A 23,939-nucleotide genomic window follows, 5' to 3' on the forward strand; every position below is an offset into this window, starting at 1 on the left:
TCCTTTCCTTTCCTTTCCTTTCCTTTCCTTTCCTTTCCTTTCCTTTCCTTTCCTTTCCTTTCCTTTCCTTTCCTTTCCTTTCCTTTCCTTTCCTTATAAATACTATGAGATGGAACAGAATTTCACAGCTGTGTAAAAGAAAAGACAACCCTGACTTCTCTCCGTAGTATTTCCATCCCATTCACTGACTGAGTTTAGAGAAGAACAGGCATGTGATCATTCAGTTGCAGATCATATTGTCAGGCATAAGCAGAACTGGGCTGACTTGCATGGGCAAGGCCTGGCCTGCTTTCCTTTGGCTGYGTGTTTTGCCACCTTGGTAACAACCTTGGGCTGTGTTGCAGCTTTAAAACAATGCAGGTAAGTAGGTCATCTGTGTGGACTCAGGGACATTAGAGAGATTTAATGAAGAATTTGGAACATTTAATCTCATTTCTTACTTTCTCCGGTTCATGGATGACCATTAGCTGCAGCAGTGGTGTTTCTGCGAGCACTCCAGTGCCATTGGCAGGGTAGGCAAACATCTTTTTCACTGGACACTGGCATAGATGTTTGCTGAAATCAGAAATGGTGAGACATGGTGAGAAGTCTGAATTCTCTGCGTTTTCTGGAGGGTGCATATTGGCTTTTTACCTCAATCTATTGACCTAATCATTCTTATACTGCTTCAACATCCCACATTCGTGTCAGAATCTTCCCCTTAGCTTARCTCAGTAAGGCTACCAAAAAAAGAGAGATGATCTGAATGGTTGTGTCAAGCAAAATTACAAAGGGTTTATATAAATGTATACATAAATATACATATATATACTTATATACATATATATGTGAAAAGGGTTTAGCAACCTCAGTGAATCAGTGTGCCTATTAGACCTTCTAAAATCCATTCTTTTTGCAAAGTATTGCTGTTCCCTGACAGATGAGTTACATCGTACACACAAGGGAAACAAGTGAGAAATTTGTCTTTGTATTGATATTAGAATTTGACTAAAATGGCATTCCATAGGTTGCATGTAAATTCCTTAAGTAGAAAGAGAAATGGAAATTAATGAAGTTGCTTCAAAAGTCGGATAATAATTACAGAGAATGGAATAATGTGACAGTTCTTCCTTTTGATCTGGTATCATGGATTCTCAGTCAGACTGCAGAGGAGTTCTTATGCAGTTTTGATGCATCTTGTGGCATTCAAATCTGTCAAAATTTCAGTTGTTCAGCTGTTAATTATGGAAAGGGGATTTGGAGTTTCTCAGATAAAGAAGCATTTTATGTGTGTGAATTTTTTTAATATATATCYTGTATCATAGAAGAGGATAATGGACCATAATTAAGGTAACTTATTTTAATATTATTTCACATGTAGAAGTTTCTACTCAGAAAATTATTGTTACAACTTTATGAAAGCCAAAACAAAAAAAATCACTATTCTTCTAGGGCTTATGTTCTAATCTTAAAAAACTTCTCAATGTATGCCTTTTTGGTGAACTCTCACAATGCAAAATATTCCTGTCACATGATGCTAAAGTAGCCCAGGTATCTATCCTGTCATCAGTCCCACTATTTGTGTCCTTACTTTATTTAACCTTTCCAAAGAGCTAAGAGTTATGAATGACCAAGGTGGTAGAGAATTTGTCTTCCCATTGTATGAATAACTAATTTCATGAGCAACTCTATCAGCTCATTCCACTATTTGCCTTACACCTTTTTTTTTTTTTTCTTTCCCCATGGAATTGCATCATCATGAATTGCTTATTTGTGGTAATAGCTATCAATAACTAAACCAGAAAAACTAAATTTGAGCTCTCCTAAGGCTTTCTGTTCCTTACAATCTGTTGCCAMTCTTAAGGATGTGGAGATGAGCCAAAATCCCCTTCGAGAGGACAGCAACCCAAAGCTCCTGGTAGCTTGTAAGACTGGATGCAGTTTGATGCTTTTTTGTTTCTGGTCTTCTTGGTTCAGCTGACTGAACCCCTATCACTTTCCCTATTTTATCATCATTTATTCCATGGAAAGGTTTCAGACAGTTTCCAGAAGATGAGTTGTTCTCTGCTATTWGCTTTTGGCAAAAAACTAATGGCAAATTTGGCTGGCAATGATTAAGGAGTTATTGCTTTACTCTAATGCCACTAGAAAAACTCAAAAAATATGGTGATTCTTCTAGATTCTGTTGTCCTTGTCTTTGGTGTTTTCACTGAAGAGGAAAAAGCCTCTCAAAGCAGGAGAATTGCAGAGTAGCTAGCCCTCTGCAGGAGTTTTTGCAAGCATATTTGCACATATTTGCAAATATGTTTAATAAAGTGTAACTTAGAGACTAATCTTTCAGTTGAGCAGTCTTCTGTTTTGTTATGTGCTTATATTTGAAGTAGTAGGCACCACTACTAGCACTACTGCTAGTTCTAAAACTACACAGATGCTTAAGAAGGGAACTCATGTCATTTATGGGAATGATTCAAGGGTATGTAATGAAGAGGATGGGATTAAAAAGTAAATAATGTATTATTACAGACTGCGAGGGGGAAAAAATAGGAGCAAGGCTTTAGGAAATAGTAGAACTCCCTTCTGATGGAAAAGTTGTGTATTTATCGTACGTTGCTTTGATGAAGTCAGCATTGGCAAAGGGAAAAGAGTAGTARATAGGCGTAGGTGAATCTGAATGTCTTTTCATAGGTGAATCTATGTCTTTTATATATCTCTGAAATGTTTCCAGCTGACACTCTAACTTCTACAGAATGGAAGGTCAACAGTGATATTTTTCTGCACCAAGTCCTTACTTTGAGGCAACTTCAAGAAAATAAATCATTCTTAATTACTTTTTTGACCTACGTATAAAAAGAATGAATCATACAGCTGTGAGACAATGCCAAGCAAACACTAGRATGGCTTTTCTTTAAACAGCATAACTATGTGACTGAACTTTATTAGTATTATGTGCAGAGTCTGCAGCTATTCCCTRTACTCAGTCTGCTGCAAGGTCTCTGACCACTAATCTTCCATACATCACTTTGTATGCTTTTCCTCTCGAGAAACTTTTTTCCCAGTTACTCTTTAAGACTGATTCTTTAATGTTCATTATTTTTTCATTTTGCTCTTTTCATTTGAAAATCTATAGGATTCATCTCTAATACACAAAATTGAGGCATTACAATCTTTGCAAACTAAGATGTACAATTATTTTAGCCGAGCAGATGGAGTTTGAGTCATTGGCATCTAATACTGTTGCAATCTGCAACAACTAGTGGAAGTTTTAAGAAACATGCGAAATTGTGGTTTCAAAAAAGACAAGATTACATTCTGCTAGGATTAAACCCTGTAATCTTAGCAGTGAGAGCAGTATAGAATCAGTATGGCATTGTTTGTTTACATTTGTATTTGTGGTCTAAACTGGCAGGCAAGAAGACTAGACTTCTCAAAAGTTCTGGCAAAGTTGAGCAAAAAAGATGATAGATATGACTAACAGATGTCTAGGCTTTGTGTATGCATGTGTGTTTCAGCAATTCATTTTGATGTTTCTACTGGAAATGTTTAATATTAAATCACTGGGATTCAAAAGGGATGTACTTTTTCAGTTACTGCTTTTGTTAAAGATGTAAAAAAAAAAAAAAAAAATCAGTGTGTGTGTCTAGAATTGTCATCCTGCTCTTGCATAGATGCACGAGAATGACCTTGAAGGTTCTTATAGGAAATAACATTAAAAATCTTTATTCAATAACTGTTGACAATAAACAAACAGGTTTATAGTGTAATTTTGTCTTTATAATTTAAACTAATTATTGTAAAATGTATCATTTAAGTGACTTTAACCACAAGGTAACTAGTGTACCAGCTATGAATCAATGCAGAATTGAATGCCAACCAAGTGAATTGTAAAGTATGTTTACTTGTATTTATTTTTCTGGATAGCTTTACTGCAGCATCTTGGTAACTATATTATCATATATATTGAGAAAAGATTAGATATGCAAGCAAGCTAAAATATTGTTTAGAGTCATGCCATCAGAGATGAACTTTCAAAGATCATTTTCCATCTCCTTCTTTCTTTTTTTTTAAAGAAGACTAAAATAATATATATATTATCCATTTACAAAAAAAAAAAATTATATAGAAAGGAACCTAAGGTCTAAGCATGTTTATAGGAGAACCACTTTTCAGGCCATTTATTTTAGTGCTTCTATTGCTTTTATTTATTTAGTGCTTCTATTGCATTCCTGATGTCCACTTTCTCCACCTCCTACATTATGCAATGAAACGAAAGAAGATAAAAGTTGAACTGAAAAGAGATTTAGTCACTTGTTTACCAATGCTTTCTTTAATAATTGGCAAATATATTTTCTCAGAAAGATGAAAGTAAAAGAGTTCATGCTCATATGAAGATTAAATAACCTCAACTCTTCCAGTCTTTTCCTTAGGGTTAATCTAGTGTAACTGAGAGAAGGAAGCAATCAGTAGCAAACAATGTAATTTAAAGATTGATTTGCGCAGCCCACACAGGTTTTGAGTTCGTTTTCAACATGTTGAATCGACTGAGGTCTCCACTGAAGAGATATTCTGAGATATCCTGTGATATCTATCTGAGATATCTTAGCCTCTTTCTGGTCTTGAAACAAAAGGCAAAACTTTTGTTTAGAAAGCAAACTCTACTGTGAAGAGAGTACAGCTTGAGAGGCTGAAGAGAAGAAAAAATGGAAAAGAAAATGAAAGTAAATTTTAAATTGAAAAGGAGCTTTGGAAAAAATAGAAGGAAAAGTAAATCAGCCTAGAGATTGTTTTCTTCAGCATGTTGGAAAAATCTGAGCTCAGTGCTTGGCTTCTATCTCTTGATTTTTATGTACTGGTTGGAGTTAGGTCATTTATATTTACCCCCTCTTGAGAATAGCGCATGTTGCTAATAGTCATTGCTCAGCTTGACTAGAAGGAAGACTCATGGAATCTTTATTAATTAAGTAATTCCAGTATAAGGAAAAAAAATCCTTGTGCTTTCTGAAATGACAGAAAGGTATAATGAAAGTGAGGAAAAGTTTTGGTGGCTTGGAGGGATTTAAAAGCCTGTTTTGAAGCTATTCCATAAGTTATCCTCACTATGTGCATATATATGTGTAATTGCCTAGATCATGCTCTTGTTTTGTTATGGCAAGATTTCTGAGTCTTTTGAGTGATAAACTTATTGTGTCTGATCCAGAGCTGACTAAATCAAACAAGCTGTGTTAAAATTACTAAACCTTGATAAAATTGTTGCATTTCAGTTTAMCTGTACTTTTGTGCAAAAAGGTTTTGAAAACATAATTGTTTAACCAGTTTGCATGAAAGTTATGCAAAACTGCATTAAATTATTTTAGGTAGAGTTCATGCTTTTTTTTTTTTTTCTGCTTCAAATCATGGCAGGATTACATACAGAGCTGATTTTGTAATTAGTTTAAAAAATCTTTGCAAACATATATAGTGAATGCAAATGTGATATTTTATGTGTTTTATTGTGAGTAATCTATATTTTATTTCTCATACTGCATTTACAGTATAAAGATATGGAATAACTGTACAATTAAGCTCATGATTTTAGAAAACCAAGGTATACTTTTGTTTTCTTTATCTTCAGTTCATCTACTTTGAGTTTAACATATCTTTTTGGAGAATAAAATGTTTGTAAAGGATATTAAGTTTGTTTGGCCTTCCTTTCCATTTAAAGTATTCACTGGATCCTAATGTGAATTTGTGATCCCCAACGCTGATTGTTCTGTAAACATAAGGCAGATGGTGTAGAGATGCTTCTGATAATTCATTTTTCAGCTAGTCATGAAGTACTTTGATTACAGTGTGTTTAAGTAATTATAACACAGTATTCAATGTTAGTCTTGTTGGTAAGGAACACATGGGAAACAAGTTGCACGTTCTTCACATGCAACAAAGGATGCACTGTGGTGTAACCATTTTAATTCCTAATGCTAGATTAGAAACATAGGACTTGAAAATATGTCATACAGTAAGGTAAATACATTAAACATAGTCTGAGTAAAAAGTTAAGTACATAGTTTTGGGCATAAATATTTGTTTTGGAAACTATTTGTCACCATATGAAAGAAGCCAGTATGCTGGAGTTCAGATTCCACTTTGCATGCAGCTCGTTAAAAAGTCACATGCTTGTTTTTAGCTTTACATGGGTCGTGGTTATAATGCAGTTTGCTTTATCTTTTATAAGCATTTTAAATCACAATACTGACAAAAATAAGCAATATTCATGAGATTATTTAGAAAACATATTTTGTATTTACATCAATTGTTCACAGCAATCTGTGATAGTAAGTGGTATTTAGAGAAAATGAGGATGGCAATTAGCTGACAGTAAAACACAATCACTTACATGAAACAAAAGAGTATGTTGAGGAAAATGATACCAAATCATACCAATCTTTCTAAAACTCTTGCAAACAGATGATAGGTTAAATTTAACAGTTTACTCCATAAGTGATGATCATTTTTTGTTGTTTTTGCAATAGGATAATTGACCGTCTAGATGGAGTTCGTTTGTTATGGTCATTGCTGAAAAATCCTAATCCGGATGTCCAAGCAAGTGCAGCTTGGGCTATTTGTCCTTGCATTGAAAATGCTAAGGTGAGAAAGTATTTAAAATAATATTTTTGTTGCTTGTATACTTGCATGTAATTATTACATTTGATTAATTTTCAACAATACTATCACATTTTCTACTTACCCTTTCTCTACTTTGTTCTTTTAACTGCTTCAAATATTGATGTATTTGTTTTTTTAACATAACAGGAGGCTTCAATCGATTGCTCATTAAAGCATTCTGTTTTGCCTTTACAGTGTTTATTTTATTTGGAAAAAAAAAATTTTTTTGTAACTTACCAGAACCAGAAAGACTGCTCCCGAATAAAACATATCAAAAACACTAATCTGATAATGAAGGAAACAGAACTCTTCTTATTGATAGGCTATGATCAGGGCAGGTAGTTGTAGAAATTCTCCCCTATGAGTACTTTAACTGTTCTCAGGAGACAATCTTCTGGGTTCAGAGTGTGTTTTAGATTCACTGCCAATGTAATCCTTAGATTCTCTACTCAGACTGCCAAAAAAGTGCCATTTTTGTGAATAGTGGTTGTGTGGGTCAGCTGTGTACAGAAGACTGAGCTATTCATTTATTTCACATCAGCTTCCAAAGAGATAAAATAGCAAGTATAACCAGTAACTCTTCTTCATGAATTGGTACCACTGACCTGTAGAAAATAAGTGGGGAGGGATTTGTTTCTCATTACAAGCTCTCTAAAATACTTCTCTAAAATACTAAGCATACTTTTAGCCTTAACACTTGTGCAGTATTATCTCCCATTCTAATTTGCATCCATAATTAATACAACATTTGTTTTTTCTCTCTACCACAAACACATATCCTTCCAGGTGTCATTTGAGAACTTGAACCTCTAGAAAGTTAGAGCACCTGAGAAACGCTAGATAACCTTAGCATCCTTGCAAGCCATATTTCCTGTTTGGGATTGAGCACTATATGGTTGCTATTAACTTATGTTGATGTAGACTGTATAGATAGATGTACATATTTATTATGGTATTGAAAGAGCATTTGCCTTTTATAAATTAAAAGCTTTTTTACTTTTCTGTTTCTTCCCTTCTTTCCTACCACAACAGCTTCCTCGCCATTTCTCAGACATGACAGTTATTCCAAATTCTTTTTCCATTTTTTTTATTCTGAAAATAGAACCTTATATAAAAGCCCTTTTATCTCTTGATGTGGTTCTTACATGTCTCTTCTAGCAAGATACAGCTACACCTGCCTCTCTCTAATGATATTTCTGTAGTTAAATGTTAGAGTGCCACCTTATCTCTCAGTAATGAGGCAATACTTATTATGCATGAGCAATAGCGCCAGGACAGAGATCCACTTTACCAGAATTCCCACTTAAAGACCCTTTTTCAGAAGTTTCTAGGGTAGGGGACAGCTAGTGAAATCATAGGCTACATGGATATTCTTCCTTGTTTTTTTCCCCCTTGGCTACTTAATGAGCTTAAGCTATGTACATCCTCAGTGTCTCTGTCCTCCTTTCATCTCTCCTGGCTGCCTGCCCAAATGCTAATCGGTGACCCCACAAAGAGGCCTTTGTATGAGACTGAGGCAGAGTGGCACACTGACACAAACCTACCAATACCCTTTCCTCCAGCACTGAATGAGAGAGAGGTGTATAAACAAACTATTCTAGACACACAGTGAATATGCAGGAACTATCTGTCTTAGCAAAATTTAGACCTTTTTTATTCACAGTTAAAAATATTTAACTATTTACATGATTTTTCAAGAAGCACAACTCAGTTCACTAGGTTTGAAGTCAGTGATGACAGTACAGTTTTAAAGGGATTATGTGCATTCTCTCTTTTCCAAGCCTGTATTTGAGACTACAAACCATGTTTCAAATAGCTTTGATATTGAATTCTGCATTTGTTTTTTGTTTTGTTTTGGAGAAGCTGCAGTGCAGAATTTGGCAAATGAAGCAGAACTTGTTACCAATATTAGAAGCAAATTTTTCTGGCAGTGTTGTACAGCAATCTTTTTCCCACACAAGCACTTTGTATACATAGACAGTAAAGGTTGTTTTCCGTGACATTTATGCTGGAGCTAATCTATGCTCCTGGCTCTTATGGTTATTGTATGTGAACATAGGAGCATCTCTCATGTACTCTCATTGTATCTTCTTAAGATGGGGAGTTCTGCCACTTCTGTTTTTACAATCAGAGATATATAAGCCACAAAATGCCAAGGCCTCAAATCTCTAATGTGAGTGTAGGTCACTTCTGAACTTCTGGTCTAACTAATTTGTCCATTTTCAGACAGGAAGTTAATAGCAAAGAGGGTAGAGATTCTAAGTGTCCTTAGTCCTAGGTTATGTATGACAGGGGTTATGTTATGGCAGCTGGAGTRTTTCCTATAGAATAGAATTGTAGAACTGGAGATGATTGTACTCCTTCGAGCATCAGCATGATTTAGGTTAGTGATATTTGGTTCATGACAGGTTTAAAACTTCTTAAATAGAGAAGGTAAGTTGCATAGTCTTGTGTATAGACTGTTTCAGCTCCRACACATTAAGTATCAGTTTGATGTCAGTCATCACTTCTGTTTACCAGTGTTCTAAGTAATTTTTAGCCTTAAGAYTCTTTGTAGAACAAAGATCTTGAGGTTGGTAATGATATAATTTAAGTGGTAGAAATGGCCTAGGAAAATTTGTTCAACACCTGTCACTGCTACTTGTCAGTCTTAGACAAATRTTGTGATCCTGGACAAATTAATTTATGTATCTCTCTAAAATATAAAACAAGAAAATAGAAAAGCATTAATTAGAAATATCTTAATAGAAACAGATTTGTACTAATTAATTTCTTATTTCCAAAAGGAAAAGTTACTACTACAGGCACATTGGTAAGAGAAAAGTACTAGTGCACTGTCAAAGCAACTGTCCAAGAAACACACATGATTGTGAAAAATTGCTCAGAAATGTCTCCTGAACTCTGTTGATGTTGGAACAGCAACATTTGGTTATGATGCTACTTTGAAAAGCATTATTTATAGTTATCCTGTACATCAGTCCAAACAAGAATTTAGAGAAACTCTACAAAGATGTTATTTGGACCATTATAAATCTCATCCAAAGGCATCATGCCAGTGACAGGGGTGCTGCCAACTTCAGTTTCTATTAAAATACCTACTTCCTCAGAGAGTAACCTTTAAATAGCATGGCTTGAAATTAGAAATATATGTATATATGTTATAGAGGTTATTCTCCTTTCTTGTGTTTAGTAGAATTTTGGAACAAGCATTTCAATAGGAATGGTAATGTCAGACCCACGTCTTTCCTGTGTCTTTTGTCTGTGCTTACATATCAGCTTTCGGATGTTTCAGTTTTAACCTTTGTTATTGCTACAACTGTAAAAGCTTTCCTAAAGAAATCAAGGAAGCTCATTATGTATGAAATCTGTCAAACTAACTTAAGTAAACAGTCTGGGATTGGGGACTTGAGGGAAGAAAGAGGGAAAGGCACTTACTCTATTTTCATATCGTCTGCTTGTAAAATGACATCTCATGCGTCTGTGATAAAGGAGGTTTGTATTTTTTCCAACTTTGTTGCATCCCTTTCAATCCTGGACTGGAATTTCATAGGCATGATGAATAAATAGTCAGCCGTGTAAAGATGCCTGTGTCTCTCCTATATATGAGGAAAGAGAATGTCCGTGTTGGCCCAAAAATAACAAAACCAAAACTAAAAGACGTTTAAGTGGTTTAAACTTTCTGTTTAAAAGTAACAGATAAAGGTTGTTGAACCTGGAAAATCTTCTGATATTTAACAAATAATAAAACCAGTTGTTTTAAATGAATTAAAATGCTTTGTTTACACATTTTAATAATAAAAAATAACAAATAATTATAACCAGTTGTTTTAAATGAATTAAAATGTTTTGTTTACACATTTTAATAATTAAAAATGTAGTATATAAAGATCAGTAGTTCCCACAATGCACACGGTTGCTTATTTATGCACACGATTGTTTTGATATTTTATAAATTATATTTAAATAGTACCAGTACATTTCTGTCTATGTACCATTCCTTGGTTAAGCCCATGATGTCAAAATCCCCTGCTTGAGTATGTACAGCACTTTCCACTTTCTTTGTTTTCCTTGCTATACTTCTTACATTCATATACAGAAACATTGGCAATTCAAACTTAATGCTCTTACTGCTCTTTCCATTTTCCTATTTGTTTTCTCTAAACGTTATCCTTTTTTCTAGCATCATTCATACTTGCTTCTCTGTGTTTCATATAGACATATGTCTATGTCTCATATCTGGATGCCCACTTTCTAAATTTTAAAACCTTTATTATAAACAGAACCTTGAAAAAATCTGCTCTAAGAGATCTTAAAGGAGTTTTTGGCTTGCCCTTCAGGAGTTCCAGAGCACCCTGCTCCCTGGGGAGTTAGGAAGCGCAAGCGGTCAGAGCTGGCTCAGGGAATTGGGAGCTGCGGGCCCTGTGTGCCAGCCTCTTTGAGCATTCTTGGCACAGGCGGCCTCAAAGCTCAGTGAATCAGCTGCCCTGGGGAGTTTGGGCTCCCGTAGACTTGTTCTCCTAGAGATCCTGAATGGACTGCCATAAATTGCTCCTGAAACCTACCATTGATGCCCAGTTTGCTTCCAAACACAGAGCCAGGAAGCTGGGAAGGAGATACTAGAGCACAGCCCACGTCTCCGTCATTGGGGGCCTCAGATCCTAAACACCATGCAAAGCAGCTGCCTGGGAGCTTGGGGAACATAAGAAGCCAAAAATCTTAGGACCTTCTGGGGACCTGGCCCTCCAGCTGTTTGGCAGCCCATCAAGCAAGAAATCAGGGAAAACCAGAAGCCAAGTAGCCTGGCAAGCTCCTAACCAGCCATCTGGCTGACAGGAGACGAAGAGGCACGTTGGCAATTTAATCTGTCTTTCTGCCTGGTTTCTGTCAAAACTTTTCGAGGAGTTGTCATGTTCTTATGGAAGGTTTTGGTTCTGTTCCATTAGCATTTTCTGATGGAATATTGTTCCACTGGAAAATATTTGAGCAGCTTTTCTTTTAACTTAATTTATAATAACTACACATACTAGTCAACAGCTTGTCATGTTGCTTCTGTACTTTTAAATTAGACTTTCTAATCAAATGTAAAATCTGTAAAAAATTTAAATCCCATCTTCCTCCATTTTTTTTCTTTTTCATTTCTTCTTTGTTTTCCTTCTTGTCCATCTCCAGTCATTCTGTCTTTGCCCTCTCATTTACCACATGGGACTTTCATAGATTCCAAGGCAAGAAAAGAGCACTGAGATCATTGTGTCTGATCTACCGTATAATATAAACCAGAAAATTTCAAGCAATCATTTATCTGGCCCAGAAGCTTTTGATTGAACTATAATATGTTTTATACTTCATGCTTGTTCAAATTCTCAGTGGTCTGCAATTAAAACTGGTACAATATGATATGATTGCCTCCACAAATAGAACTCTCTAGTTCATGGAAACTTGCCAGGGTTGAAAAGACAAAGCCAATAATTGTAATAATTTATTATTTTGTGTTTTCACTGCATTGATTATCTAGCTAGGCTGTTCTCAGAAACTATTGGTCTTGCTGTCTTGCATCTCTGCAATGCTAAACTATGAAGTAGTGTTAGGTGTCTCATAAATACATCAATAATTTTACGAAATATGCTTAAGCACTTTCTTGGATCTATGTTCTGTGTTATCTGTTTTCCATATTTCTGTTACTATAATGCTTTTCGAGATAATGCAAAACAACAGTTTCATACAGTTCTCTACTGTGGCCTCAAAGGACCCTGATGCTACTGTTTTCCCTGTTTCTGTGGAAAAAAAAAATAGCTTGGCCTTCACTCAAGAGACCTGAAGTGAGGGGGGCGAGTAGGAAGATAGGACAGAAAAAGAAAGAGAACCAAAGCTGAAAGGACGACTTGCAGTTGCACTAGCAAATGTGAAGGCTTTTATTTCTTTTCTTTTTTTTCCCCCCATCGTCTGCTTGAGAACATGCATCACATGCTCTCTTGAGCTCTACAGCTGGCTAATGGACTTTGTTTCTTGAGACTATCAGTAGCAAAACACTTGCCAAGTATGTGTGATGTGTGATGATCAGCTGCCTGGAGAAAGCCAGGGGAGAGCAATTCTTCTCTTCCAAACTGCACAGCAGCCCTGGAGCCATTTTATAGCTGCTAATGTAAAACCAAGCCCCCTCTAGCTGTAGCTGCTTCAGCAAGGTGAATAGGACAGGAAAATCCATGTTGGTTATCACTGGTATCCAGCCCTTCCCTGTCCCAACAGGTACGGAGGCAGAGATGTGAAATGTAGTGAACTGGCCTTGTCCTTCATCTACTGCACTGGAAATCTCCACAGCTGTATAGACAAAGATAAATTTTGCCTTTAAATATAACATAATTTGAATGAATAATAACACTAGATAGTGTAATACGAAAAATGAATAGAAACTTCCATTTATAAATTTTTTTTTCCCCCTTTTCACTGAACAACTATAATATAGAACATTACCAGTTGCATTTCTTTATTCTGTATTTTGAATTTGGTTGTGGTTCACTAAGTCATGCAAGGGACAGTAGAGGATGGAAATGGACATATTGTTTCCTTAAACTAAAGGTACCTTTCAAGATGWTTCTTGATAATTAGAACTCATTTGCGCAGCTATACCATCACATTTTGAGGCAAAAGCAATTGGATTTGACAAATCAGGTGTGACATCTTAAGCTTTTTAAGATGTTCTAAGAGTAAAMTGCTACTGGTTTTTAATGGAGAAACTTTTATCTTTAGAACAGAGTATTTTTGAAGATAAACACAATGTGTTTTCATAATACAGCATTTAGTTCTAAATCTTTCAAACAAGAAAATCAGCATTCGCTTTGGAAGGAATAGGAAAGGAATCCAGTTACAAAAGATTTGCATAGTTCCTGTACAAGAACTATATGTCTTAACTTAAGGCTGATGAACTTTATTTACTTAATGAAAATAACCACAAAAATACATATAATATGATGAAAAGAGAATTTGAAAATCCCAAATGTTCTCCTTGTGTAAATACTGCAAAGATCAAATTATTTTTCCAAATCTGCCTTTTCTGCAAGTATTGTAGTACTTTCTGCTCCTAATTAAAAAAAAAAAAGAAAAGAAAAACACAGTGTAAAGCTGGTCTATCTCATGGTATTTCTGCTGTTATGAGAAGCCAAGAATTAGCTGACTTTTTTTTTTTTTAATTTAGAAGGAAGGGAAAGTTAACTAGATTTTTTTAATAGTTATGAAGTTCAACAAGATGAAAGTATCACAAGTAAAGAGCAACAGGATGCAGCTTTTATTTGCATAGTAGGTGACCTTGCAGTCCTCACCATCTATGCCAGTTACTTRTTTTTACTGTTTGAAATGGCAAACTCCTCCTTTGAACCAGTTTTGAAATAATATTCATCATACTTTCTATTGCATAAAAACTTAGATAAAAACTTAGCATTAGCACTCCATTGTTGAATGTCTTCATATGTATCTTAAAAGAAAGTGCCTAGATTAATAGATTCTTATTTTCTTGTACATAAGTGCTACATTATGAAAGTAGTGGTTTAGTATTAGGCTTGAAATGCAGCACTGTCCACTCCACATTCAATATCAAAATTCTGTTATACCCCAATAGCAGACTAACTGCATGGCAAGACCCTGAAATACTATTTGCATTTCTGCTGCAAGACTGAAGGAGAATAAGTAAACATTAAAGCTTCACACATTAATATRTGGAAATGCCGAATGTTTTGGGTTTAGTTTCACAAAATAGTTATGTCTCAGTTAATTTAAAAGGTGGACTTTAAAGCTTCCTTTTCTTTTGATTTGAAGAAGAAAGTGCAAAAGAGTTTTCCAAAGACATATTAAATATGATTTTTCTTCAGTTATGTTAGAAAATTAAGTATAGATGAAAATGCCTGAAGGTATCTAGAAACCAGGAATGGAGAAATTACTTTAGGCTTTGTAGTATGAATAAGTATCTTATCATTAATACAAGTGTACTCAGAGAACATGGAATGGGAAGAATTGATTCCCGGCCTTTGCAATCTCAGTCACAACTTCATATAATTTCTTCTTGTGAAAGTATCTTTAAAGAATGGCAATTGTATATAAAAAACACATATGTTGCAATAAAAGAAAAAATCACTCTTCAAAGTAAGTTTTTGGCTTTGCTAAATGATACCAAAAATGATTGTATTTGTTATTTAGATTTTTTTGAAAGAAAAACTCAGCAAAAGTCTTGTAAGAATTTAAATTTAAAAATTTTCATTTCAGTCATTTCTGCTCATTGTTCTTCAATTTTTTTGCTTCTCTGCTTTGTCCTTTGTCTTGTTCAGAGCCCTAGACTACACCCACAGCCGCTTTYGGGAAGCTTTCCTGACATGTGGTTTCTGTAGTTTCCCTCTGCTTTTCATCACTGGTAGAAGGTTCTGTCCTTGTGTATGGCTGGTTTCGCAGACAATTATTGAAACTCYTCTCTTTTACTTGCTGCTGGCTTGTTTACATAGCATTCCATCAGCTTAATTTGCAAAGTACTGCTTTGCAAAAGGTGGAAAGTCTAAGCTTGTCAAAAGAGAAGCGTAACAAGGAGGGCTGTAATCACTTGGGATTATAGGCAGATATGAAATTTCCATAGATAGGAAAATACAAAATGTACATATCAGTTCATAAATTGGGAGACAGGTTATCTTATCTCTTCATGGAAGAACTTTCAAGAGCACGAAGAAAAATTGCTTGAGTATTTGAACCGTCCAGAAAAGAAGAATCATTTGCATATCTGCCTGGGCCACCTTTCAAAATCTAGACAGCTGACTGTAGAGTTTGCCTGTTGAAATGAGCTTTGCACATTTGTTGAGCCAAAATTTAGACACAGCGTCAGTCACACTTCYATAGTAAGTTTCAAGGAATTCAACTAATTTTAAATGTCATACTGCCTTTCCTACCTCTCAATCTAACCATTTAGCTGCATATCTTTCACAGAGAAAAAAAAAAACAAAAATCCATAGAGATTATCTCTATTATCTAGTTATCTAGTGTCTTTGGTCCAGATGAAAAATTTCAGGTGGGGGGTGAAAATCCCTATCAAGAAGTTTTGCTTTTATTCAAGCAATAGACTATACATTTACAAGGTGGTACATATACACTAGCAATGGCAGTCAGAGAAGCTTTTGTTTTTCCCCAGAATATACATGGGAAATTTGCTGTAAGCCTAACTCCCTTTCTGTGCAGTTCGCCTGGTAATAGAATTGGCAGAAATGTTGCCCTTCCTCTATTCCTTTGAGCTTATCTTTTGACTTTTTGACTATGTAGGGTTATCAGAAGCATAACCCTATGTTTCTTCTACATAAACATTTAGATTCTCTTTCAATGTCTGCATTTATCTCTGTTATTTATTCATTCTGTTATATTTAGGACTTCAGCCCAAAGTTTGCTCTTGGGCTCTACCCTTTTTCCACAGGCTRTGGTGGCTACTTTTGACCCTCGAATTGTATGGCAGTAACCTCTCCCTTCCACTCTCAAGAATTGTCCTGCCTGTGGTAGAAAATATTATGTTCCTGATGAGCACACCCGCTGCTTTTGCAGAAGGAAACATCCCAGCTAAATGTTCTGTTTAGCACTTAGTCCCATAACTAAAAAAATGGAGTGCAGCATCTTCTGGAATTTTTATTTACCMTCTCCTTGAGTGACTTGATGGATTGGCTTAGCCAAGCTAACACAATACAATTGGAGCACTCCTCTGCTCGTAAATCAGCCCCGAAAAGAACAAAATGCAATCAAAACCATTCTTTGTCTCAAGGTCACTCCCTAGCTCTAGGAAAATTCATACTCTCCCTGTCTGCACTTCCATGAATTCCTAAAACCTTTCAGCTCAAAAGGATTTCAAGAGGATATCTGGTAATTTTTACTTAAAATTCTCCTAGTGGCCTGTTGAGGTGAGCATAGAAATGAAATTCCAATGGCTGGCATTTCTTTCTACCTCTACTTTTTTATCATTGAAGTGCACAAGCTAAAATTYCTTCTACTGTTGACCATTTGACTAGTTAACCCTCTTCCAACTTCAGTAACAGTTAGACACCAGGCCATCTGATGCCACCATATGATACAGATACTGAACAGAAAGAGTCGTTTCTTCCTCTTTCCTGAAACCTTCTAACATTTCCTTTTGAAGGAACACATYCTTGGCACTGATGGATCCCACAACAGCCCAGGCCAATCACAGGGTGACTACAAAGCTTTCTTAGAACTAATAAATAGGATCAACCCTTGAAGCTTTGTACTTTGCCTTATATTGCAGATGTGTCATTGTCATTCAGCTCTGTTTTCTGGACTCTAACCATCTCATCTGGCAAAATCCAGCATCATGCAGAGTTACATACTGGGTATGTCTCTCATCCCAACAAGAGACACAAGCTTTTCCTTTCTTCCKTTCCTTGCAACCTAGTATGTTTGGCAGTTGGTGCCATAGGAAGGAAAAGCTTGTCAAAAGAATTATTCTGCTGCCATAGGAAGAATAAGCTTGTCTAAAGAATCATTTTATCTACAAACTTCATAAAAAGATTTAAATGATTTTATACGCAGTTTTTTTTGCTTCTATCAGTGTGCATTCTTACTATGTAACTTGGCACTTATGGTCAGCTTATGGTCAACTTATGACACTTATGGTCAACTTATGGTCAGCTGTGCCCATAAACTTCTTACCGATATGATTTCATTTTCAGGCCTRTATCAGCCTGAACTGAGGAAAAAGTCTTGACTCCATTTTTAAGAGTCTGCAAGACTACAGCTACATGTTAGGCTGTAGAGGTCACTTTTGAGAATGTCTCATTTTGAGGACATCTCTAGTTTCCCCATAGAGAAGGATGTACTTTGAAAGGTTTGGAGGGCAATGCTGAGATCTCTAGGAATGTTCTAGTTCTGAAAGGCCATATACTATATACTTAAGAATATATACTATATAATTCTATGATATCCTCCTCATCATTTTTATATAGCATGCCCTACTTGGTTAGTTCCAAAGCTAGTTCCCTAGCTTTGATTATCCCTTCTATTATTTTCTAAACCTTTTTTAATTTTACTGTATTTTTTTAAGATGGGTAAGATGTAGTAGAATTGAGTGTTCTGTTCAAGACTGAGACATGGTATGGATTTATACAGAAACATAATGATGCTCTCTGACATGTATTTCTGTTCTAAAAGCATACTTTTTCAGAGTCCAGCTAGTGACCTTTGGTTATAGTTTATGTTGATTACTCATACTCTGATGCTATTCRGAACCCCTAGAACTTGATCAAACGGGTACATTCTGAAATGCGACAGCTCCTGCAGCCTTCTTTTGTATAGATTTGTAGGTATTCCCAAATACACATTTATTATTGATATAAGAAAGTAATACTACCCCTCCGTTTTCTTCACTGTCAGATCTAATGAGAAACAGAAGAAATTGTGGCAGATGAAGAAATTTTAGATATCCTGAGGCATGTGAGACACTCACCTGCACCTGGCAAATACGATACAGCAGATAAGGGGCTCTTCTGGAGTGACAGCTTGAACTTGGAAACAATACCCTGTGGCATCTAAAATAAATCACATTTATTTAGGTGTTGAATTTCTTCCTAGATTTTGGTCTGTAGAACAATCAAACTCACATATGTCAATCAGGAGAGCTGAATTAGCCGTGATTCTTGGTGAAGGCCACGTACAGCAGTAGCTGCTGTCTTTTGGATAACTGTCATGTCCATTCCTATTTTTAAGATCTGCTTGTTAAATAGAGCTTGAATATTTAAAAACAAGGATTCTTTTATTCTCAATCAGGATTCTGGAGAAATGGTTCGGTCCTTTGTTGGTGGCTTGGAACTGATAGTCAACTTGCTTAAATCAAAGAATAAAGAAGTTCTAGCAAGTGTATGTGCAGCCATTACAAATATAGCAAAAGATGAAGAAAATTTAGCTGTTATAACAGACCATGGAGTTGTCCCTCTGTTGTCAAAACTAGCAAACACAGTAAGTACCATCTAAACATGTACTAAGTATCTGATTTTTTTTAGGTCAAATTGCATCATACCCAAATAAAAAGTTAGGACATTAAAAGTTAGGACATGAACAGTAAATATAAAGGAGGAGAAAAAAAAAAAAAAAAAGGAAAATCTTTCTCTTTGAGAGGTATATCAGAGAGGTATATGGAAACATTCCTTAGCTGGTTCCAAAATTACTGTGGAGGAGCTTAATTTTCGTAATCCCTATTGCTGAATATGGCTTTCCAGTGGTGCAGCTGTCCTATGGAAAAAGAGATGCAATGAAAAGGGATGAGAGAGCAATAAATCTGAACCACAGAGAAAGTCTCAATGATGGGACTATATGTAACATTGTAATGCTAATCTCGAGCCATTCTAAAAACACCTTTGAAATAATATAAAAATAATTATATAAAAAATTCCCAGCACCTCTTACAAAGATAATAGTAAGAGCTAGCTCTATAGCTCTACTGTGCTAACAAGAGAGCTCAGTGCTCTCTAGTTTTAAAATACTRTTACAATTAAATTGGGATTCCTTATGGTGTTTGAGAATACAATTCTGCTTTCCTATGAAATTTTTAACCCATTTTAACATATCACATTTTTTATGTATTATATTTTTATCTTCTTCAGAACAATGACAAGTTAAGACGTCACTTAGCAGAGGCCATTTCCCACTGTTGCATGTGGGGAAGCAATCGAATTACCTTCGGAGAGACAAAAGCTGTAGCTCCTTTGGTACGTTACTTGAAATCAAATGATCCATCAGTCCATAGAGCTACAGCTCAGGCTTTATATCAGCTTTCAGAGGATCCCAACAACTGTATCACCATGCATGAAAACGGAGTGGTGAAGGTGAGGCGAAAGGTTTTTTCTCTTTGGAGTTCAAATCACTGAAGGGGTTTGACATGATGAAAAAGGAGAGTGCTATAATTTGAAATACTTTTGAAAATATTTTAGCATACTGCTGCCTACCTCAAATTTTCTCAAATTTATCCTAGAAACATTCGGTTAAACAATGAGTTATGAAAGAATATTTCAGTTCTGAAGATCTCACAGCTAGATGATTATTACAGTATGGACATATGATATTGACATTCACCTCTAGAATGCTTTACTTGAGTCTTACTTAGGTTGGTAATCAGCATTTTATCATTTTCAAGTGGCTTTTGCAAAAGAAGTTGAGTCATCTTAATGGAAGTTGCCTGGTATGGCAGAAAGCCACCTAGGAGTTCAGTGCAACTGTGTCCACTTATAAAATACTTTTGAGGCCAAATTAAGGTAGAATAATACAAAGCTTCATTCACCTGGAATGCATTCAGTATTCACTTATAAAAAAATCTTATTTTAAGAATTAAGTATGAGCACATTCCCCAGAGGCTTTTCTCTAGTATGAATTTAGCTCAGAAAGATTTTTCCAGTTTGGTTTTATCTCAGAAATTGAAGCCAATAGAGTTAGTTATTTCATTGGCATAGGAGGCATAAAGATTACAGTCTTAGAAATGAAGATTGTAGGACTTGTCTGTTTTCATAAATTTCCTGAAAAGTTTGCTGTTTGCAGGTTTTTCTGTAACATGTAGATAAATGTATTGATACTAAGAGTTAAATTATACGATTTTATTGTTAATGTTAAATTTATGCCTACAGTAATGATAGTACATTTGCTTATAAATAGTTTCAATTCTGGCACAGTTTAAAGGCCTTGCATGATCATACATGTATCTAGAGTTGGCAATAGTCTGGTTAGAAAGACTCAGCTGGTCACAATGCTGGACTCATCTTTCCAAGCTGCTCTCTCAGCTTTCAGTAGCCTCTTCCCATCACAGTTGCCATATACTAGCTACATAGAACAGGGAAATATATACTCTATTACAGCTCATTTTCAAACTTTAGTGTCTGATGACTTCTGTTGTTGCTTATTTTTCCATTCAGCTGACACAAACCACMATGTGTCCCCCTCCTTTTTCTATTGTCTGCCTTTCTGTGACCTATTATTTTCATTCCCTTCATTATGCAGGTCCTTTAGGTTTACAAGCTGTAACACACTGAAAGCATTGTATGAAAACAATCTTGATGATATGCTTTGGTCRTAATTCCAGCTGGGTGTAGGTTAATTTTTAGTCTTCAGGCCTAGTTAAAATATTTAGACTAATTAAAAGCATTTATTTGCTCTTATTGGGAAACAGAGATTTGCAGCAAAATATGATTTTGCTTTTTTAAAAAATACAATATTCTGAAATATCTACAAGATAKTAAGAGGGAGAAAATACAACTAGTAAAATAAATTGATAATGGTACAAAATAAAGAAACCTAGGTTAAATCTTTTGCATCTATAGGTATTGGGGTAAACTTTTTGGCTAATGTGCACGTCCCTTTTTTGTCTACAAGAAAGATAACATGTGTACAAGCGTATGACCACATGATTTTAAGTGGGTCTATCATAAAAAGACAAGTGGAATTGCTTCCCATCTCATAATTGACGATTTATCTGAACTTATGAGGGTATAAATGACCTGTTCTCAGCATGTGAACCAGCGTATGCATGAACTGTGGTTCATAAATTGAAACAGAATAGTTCCAACTGGATATAAGGGGGAGAAAAACACTATGAGGATAATGTAACACTGGAGCAGTTTCCCAGGGAAGCTCTAGAATCTCTATCTTTGGGGGTTTTCCAGGTCTGACTCAACAAAGCCATCTAGCATCTGGTCTGGATTCAGTGTTGATCCTGCAGGAGGTTGGACTAGACACCTTCCTGAGATCCTCCAACCTTCCTGAGATCCTTTCTAACCTGAATGAGTCTGTGGTTCAGATGATTTTCATCAAAAGAGGAAAATAATGATTGGTCTTTGCAAGCTTCCTCCTTTTCTCACTTTTGATAACTGAGGAATATTCTACAGTTTAACAGKGGACTTGCCCCATACCCAGGACAAATCCAATCAAGGAAAACAATTATGATAATAGATTTTCCCAGTGTCCAGAAGAAGTCATCCCCTCTAGTCCCCATCTAATGTGGAAGGAACTTTCTTCACTAAATCCAATTAAGTGGRTTTTTCAAAAGAAACAATGTCAATCACCCTTTTGTTTAGACACTTATGGCAACGTGTAGAATAAAAGGTCTGCATTCTGTTCTGTATCATTCAGAAATGGAATATTCATTCCATGAACAGAAGTTAGGTTGAGTTCTTAGGACTGTCTACAAATAAGAATGACTAAAAGATGTTAAGTTACCCTGCTTAACTTTAAGTACTTCAAAACTCTATRAAGATTAGCTTTAGCTATCCTCCTCTGCAGTTCACAAGAGCTCAGAGTTTTGTGAGGAAAGCAGACTGATGTTCCTGAAAAGACTGGTTCTATAATGAATGTTTAAAAATACAACCAAACCTGATCAAGAATTAAGATGTTAAAGAAGAGCAATAAAATTAAAACTCTGTGAGCACACTTTACCATGAAAAACCTAGAATTCCTGCTAAATATCACAATTTGAAAAAGCATTGGGATAGATTTTTGAAAGTCATTCAGAATACCAGGGAATYGTCTCTAATGTGAAAAGGCCCCACTGTTGATTCATGCCATAAGCTGTTCAGGTTGGTAGGCTGGAATCTTGCCATAGCCAAGAGGTGACTGTGAACCAAATACATACCCAGGAAGAGGAACATCAAGATTCCTTATTGCAGAGTTTGTTTACAGGCAGTAAAGTGGAAATAACCTTGGAAGCCATTAATTTACCTGAAGGATTAACCATTAACCAGTCCCCCCAAAAGCAAAAATAATGGTAGTTTGTCAGAGTGCATTTTCAGACAAACCAAATCAAACCAGCCATCCATACCATCCACACCAAAAAAATGTCAACCAGTGCACAATCAAACATACCGAATAACTGTGAATGTGTAAGAAGGCGTCTGTCCAGCTCYTTAAGAAAACTGTTTTCCATTCAGACTCCTACTGAAAYCAGTGTGTAAGGGACCTCTAGAGATCATCTCGTCCAASCCCCTGCTCCAGCAGGGACACCCAGAGCACGGAGCATCCAGGCAGCTTTGGAAGACCTCCAGAAGAAGCACAGAAGATTGTGCTTCTTCTGTTCTAATTTACACTAAAATAAGGCCCCTCATTCTCTACTGACAATACTATCTGGTCTCTTTTGATTATAACAGAAGTCCAGGTTCACAATTTCAATTACACATCTACACTATAGGTACCTATGCTTAGAGAGGTATATACCATTCTAAGGCAGGAAGGAACAAAAATTCCCATATAGAATGCCTATACAGTCTGGTCTGTTATTAAATGGGAGAGACAGAATTCTGAATAATAGTTCAATTAGAGTTATTCAAAAGTATTTTATTTGCTAGGGATATGATACGATGATAATGAAATAGTATCTGCCCAGCAGTAACAGGCACCTGTTATAGTAAAGACAGAGGTTTTAAATTCTAATCTAATTCTGGATCTAATTAACTAGAGTACAGGGTTTTGAAAAAAAAATCCATGGAACACTAAGGATGGATTCCTTTCTAACTTGGCCACTTTTAGGTGTGTAGTTCAAAGTTGTCTAAACTAAGGCACTTTGTGTAGTCAATGAAGAAAGAGAGGCACCTGTAGACTTACGCTAGCTGCAAGTAAGTGTCGAAAACATCTGGATGGAATAGGCTTGTGAGGGCCTGAATAGACTTGTGAAGAGCCTGGCTTTCTCTACTGAGTAGAGGATGGGACCTAGGTGACTAGTTCAGACTCAAGAGCAACTTTTAGACAGCTACATTTAAATTAATATCCTCCTAAATGTTGACTAGTCTTGTAATACAGGGGAAGTTGAAGCACTGGARGAAAGGTAATGTTGTGCTAATATTTAAAAAGCCTAAATAAGACTATAGGTCTATAAATCAGGCACTATTTTCATTTTAGATGGTCATGGATTCATACATTATAATACTAGAAGGGATTATGATGATGGTGCAGTCTGATCAGCCAAGCTCATACAGAGCTTAGACATTGCTTCAATTTGCTTCTCTTTGGAATAGAGTCTATCTTTTAGAAAAACACTGACTATTTACTTTAAAAATTCCAGTGATGGAAAATCGTCTAGAGCCATTATAACTTGTTCCAGTAGCTAAATACCTTCCTCTTAAAAACATTTGCACCTTATTGGTAGCCTAAATTTGTCTAGCTTTATCTTATGCCATTACATGTATGACACTGTTGCTTGGTAGACTGAAAAGCCCCATCTAACTTGTCTTCTGATACACATTCTTATAAATTAAGATCAAATCACACCATAGTTATCTCTTGGTGGAATTTCTGATGGGATCTCTATGCTCTCCTTTCAATTCTTTTTT

At 35.7% G+C, this 23,939-nt stretch overlaps 1 protein-coding gene across 1 annotated transcript in view; it reads left to right on the top strand.

The window, feature by feature from the left end:
* Window positions 1-23,939, top strand: part of ARMC4 (armadillo repeat containing 4) — a 75,775-nt gene that overhangs the window by 37,433 nt on the left and 14,403 nt on the right. The window contains exons 16-18 of the mRNA XM_026048804.1: window positions 6,486-6,600; window positions 18,406-18,594; window positions 19,239-19,460. Coding sequence (XP_025904589.1) covers window positions 6,486-6,600; window positions 18,406-18,594; window positions 19,239-19,460 — 526 coding nt within the window. The remainder of the gene's footprint in view (window positions 1-6,485; window positions 6,601-18,405; window positions 18,595-19,238; window positions 19,461-23,939) is intronic.

Source organism: Nothoprocta perdicaria, unplaced genomic scaffold, assembly GCF_003342845.1.
Source record: "Nothoprocta perdicaria isolate Ctin4 unplaced genomic scaffold, notPer1 scaffold_57, whole genome shotgun sequence".
Lineage (NCBI taxonomy): Eukaryota > Metazoa > Chordata > Aves > Tinamiformes > Tinamidae > Nothoprocta > Nothoprocta perdicaria.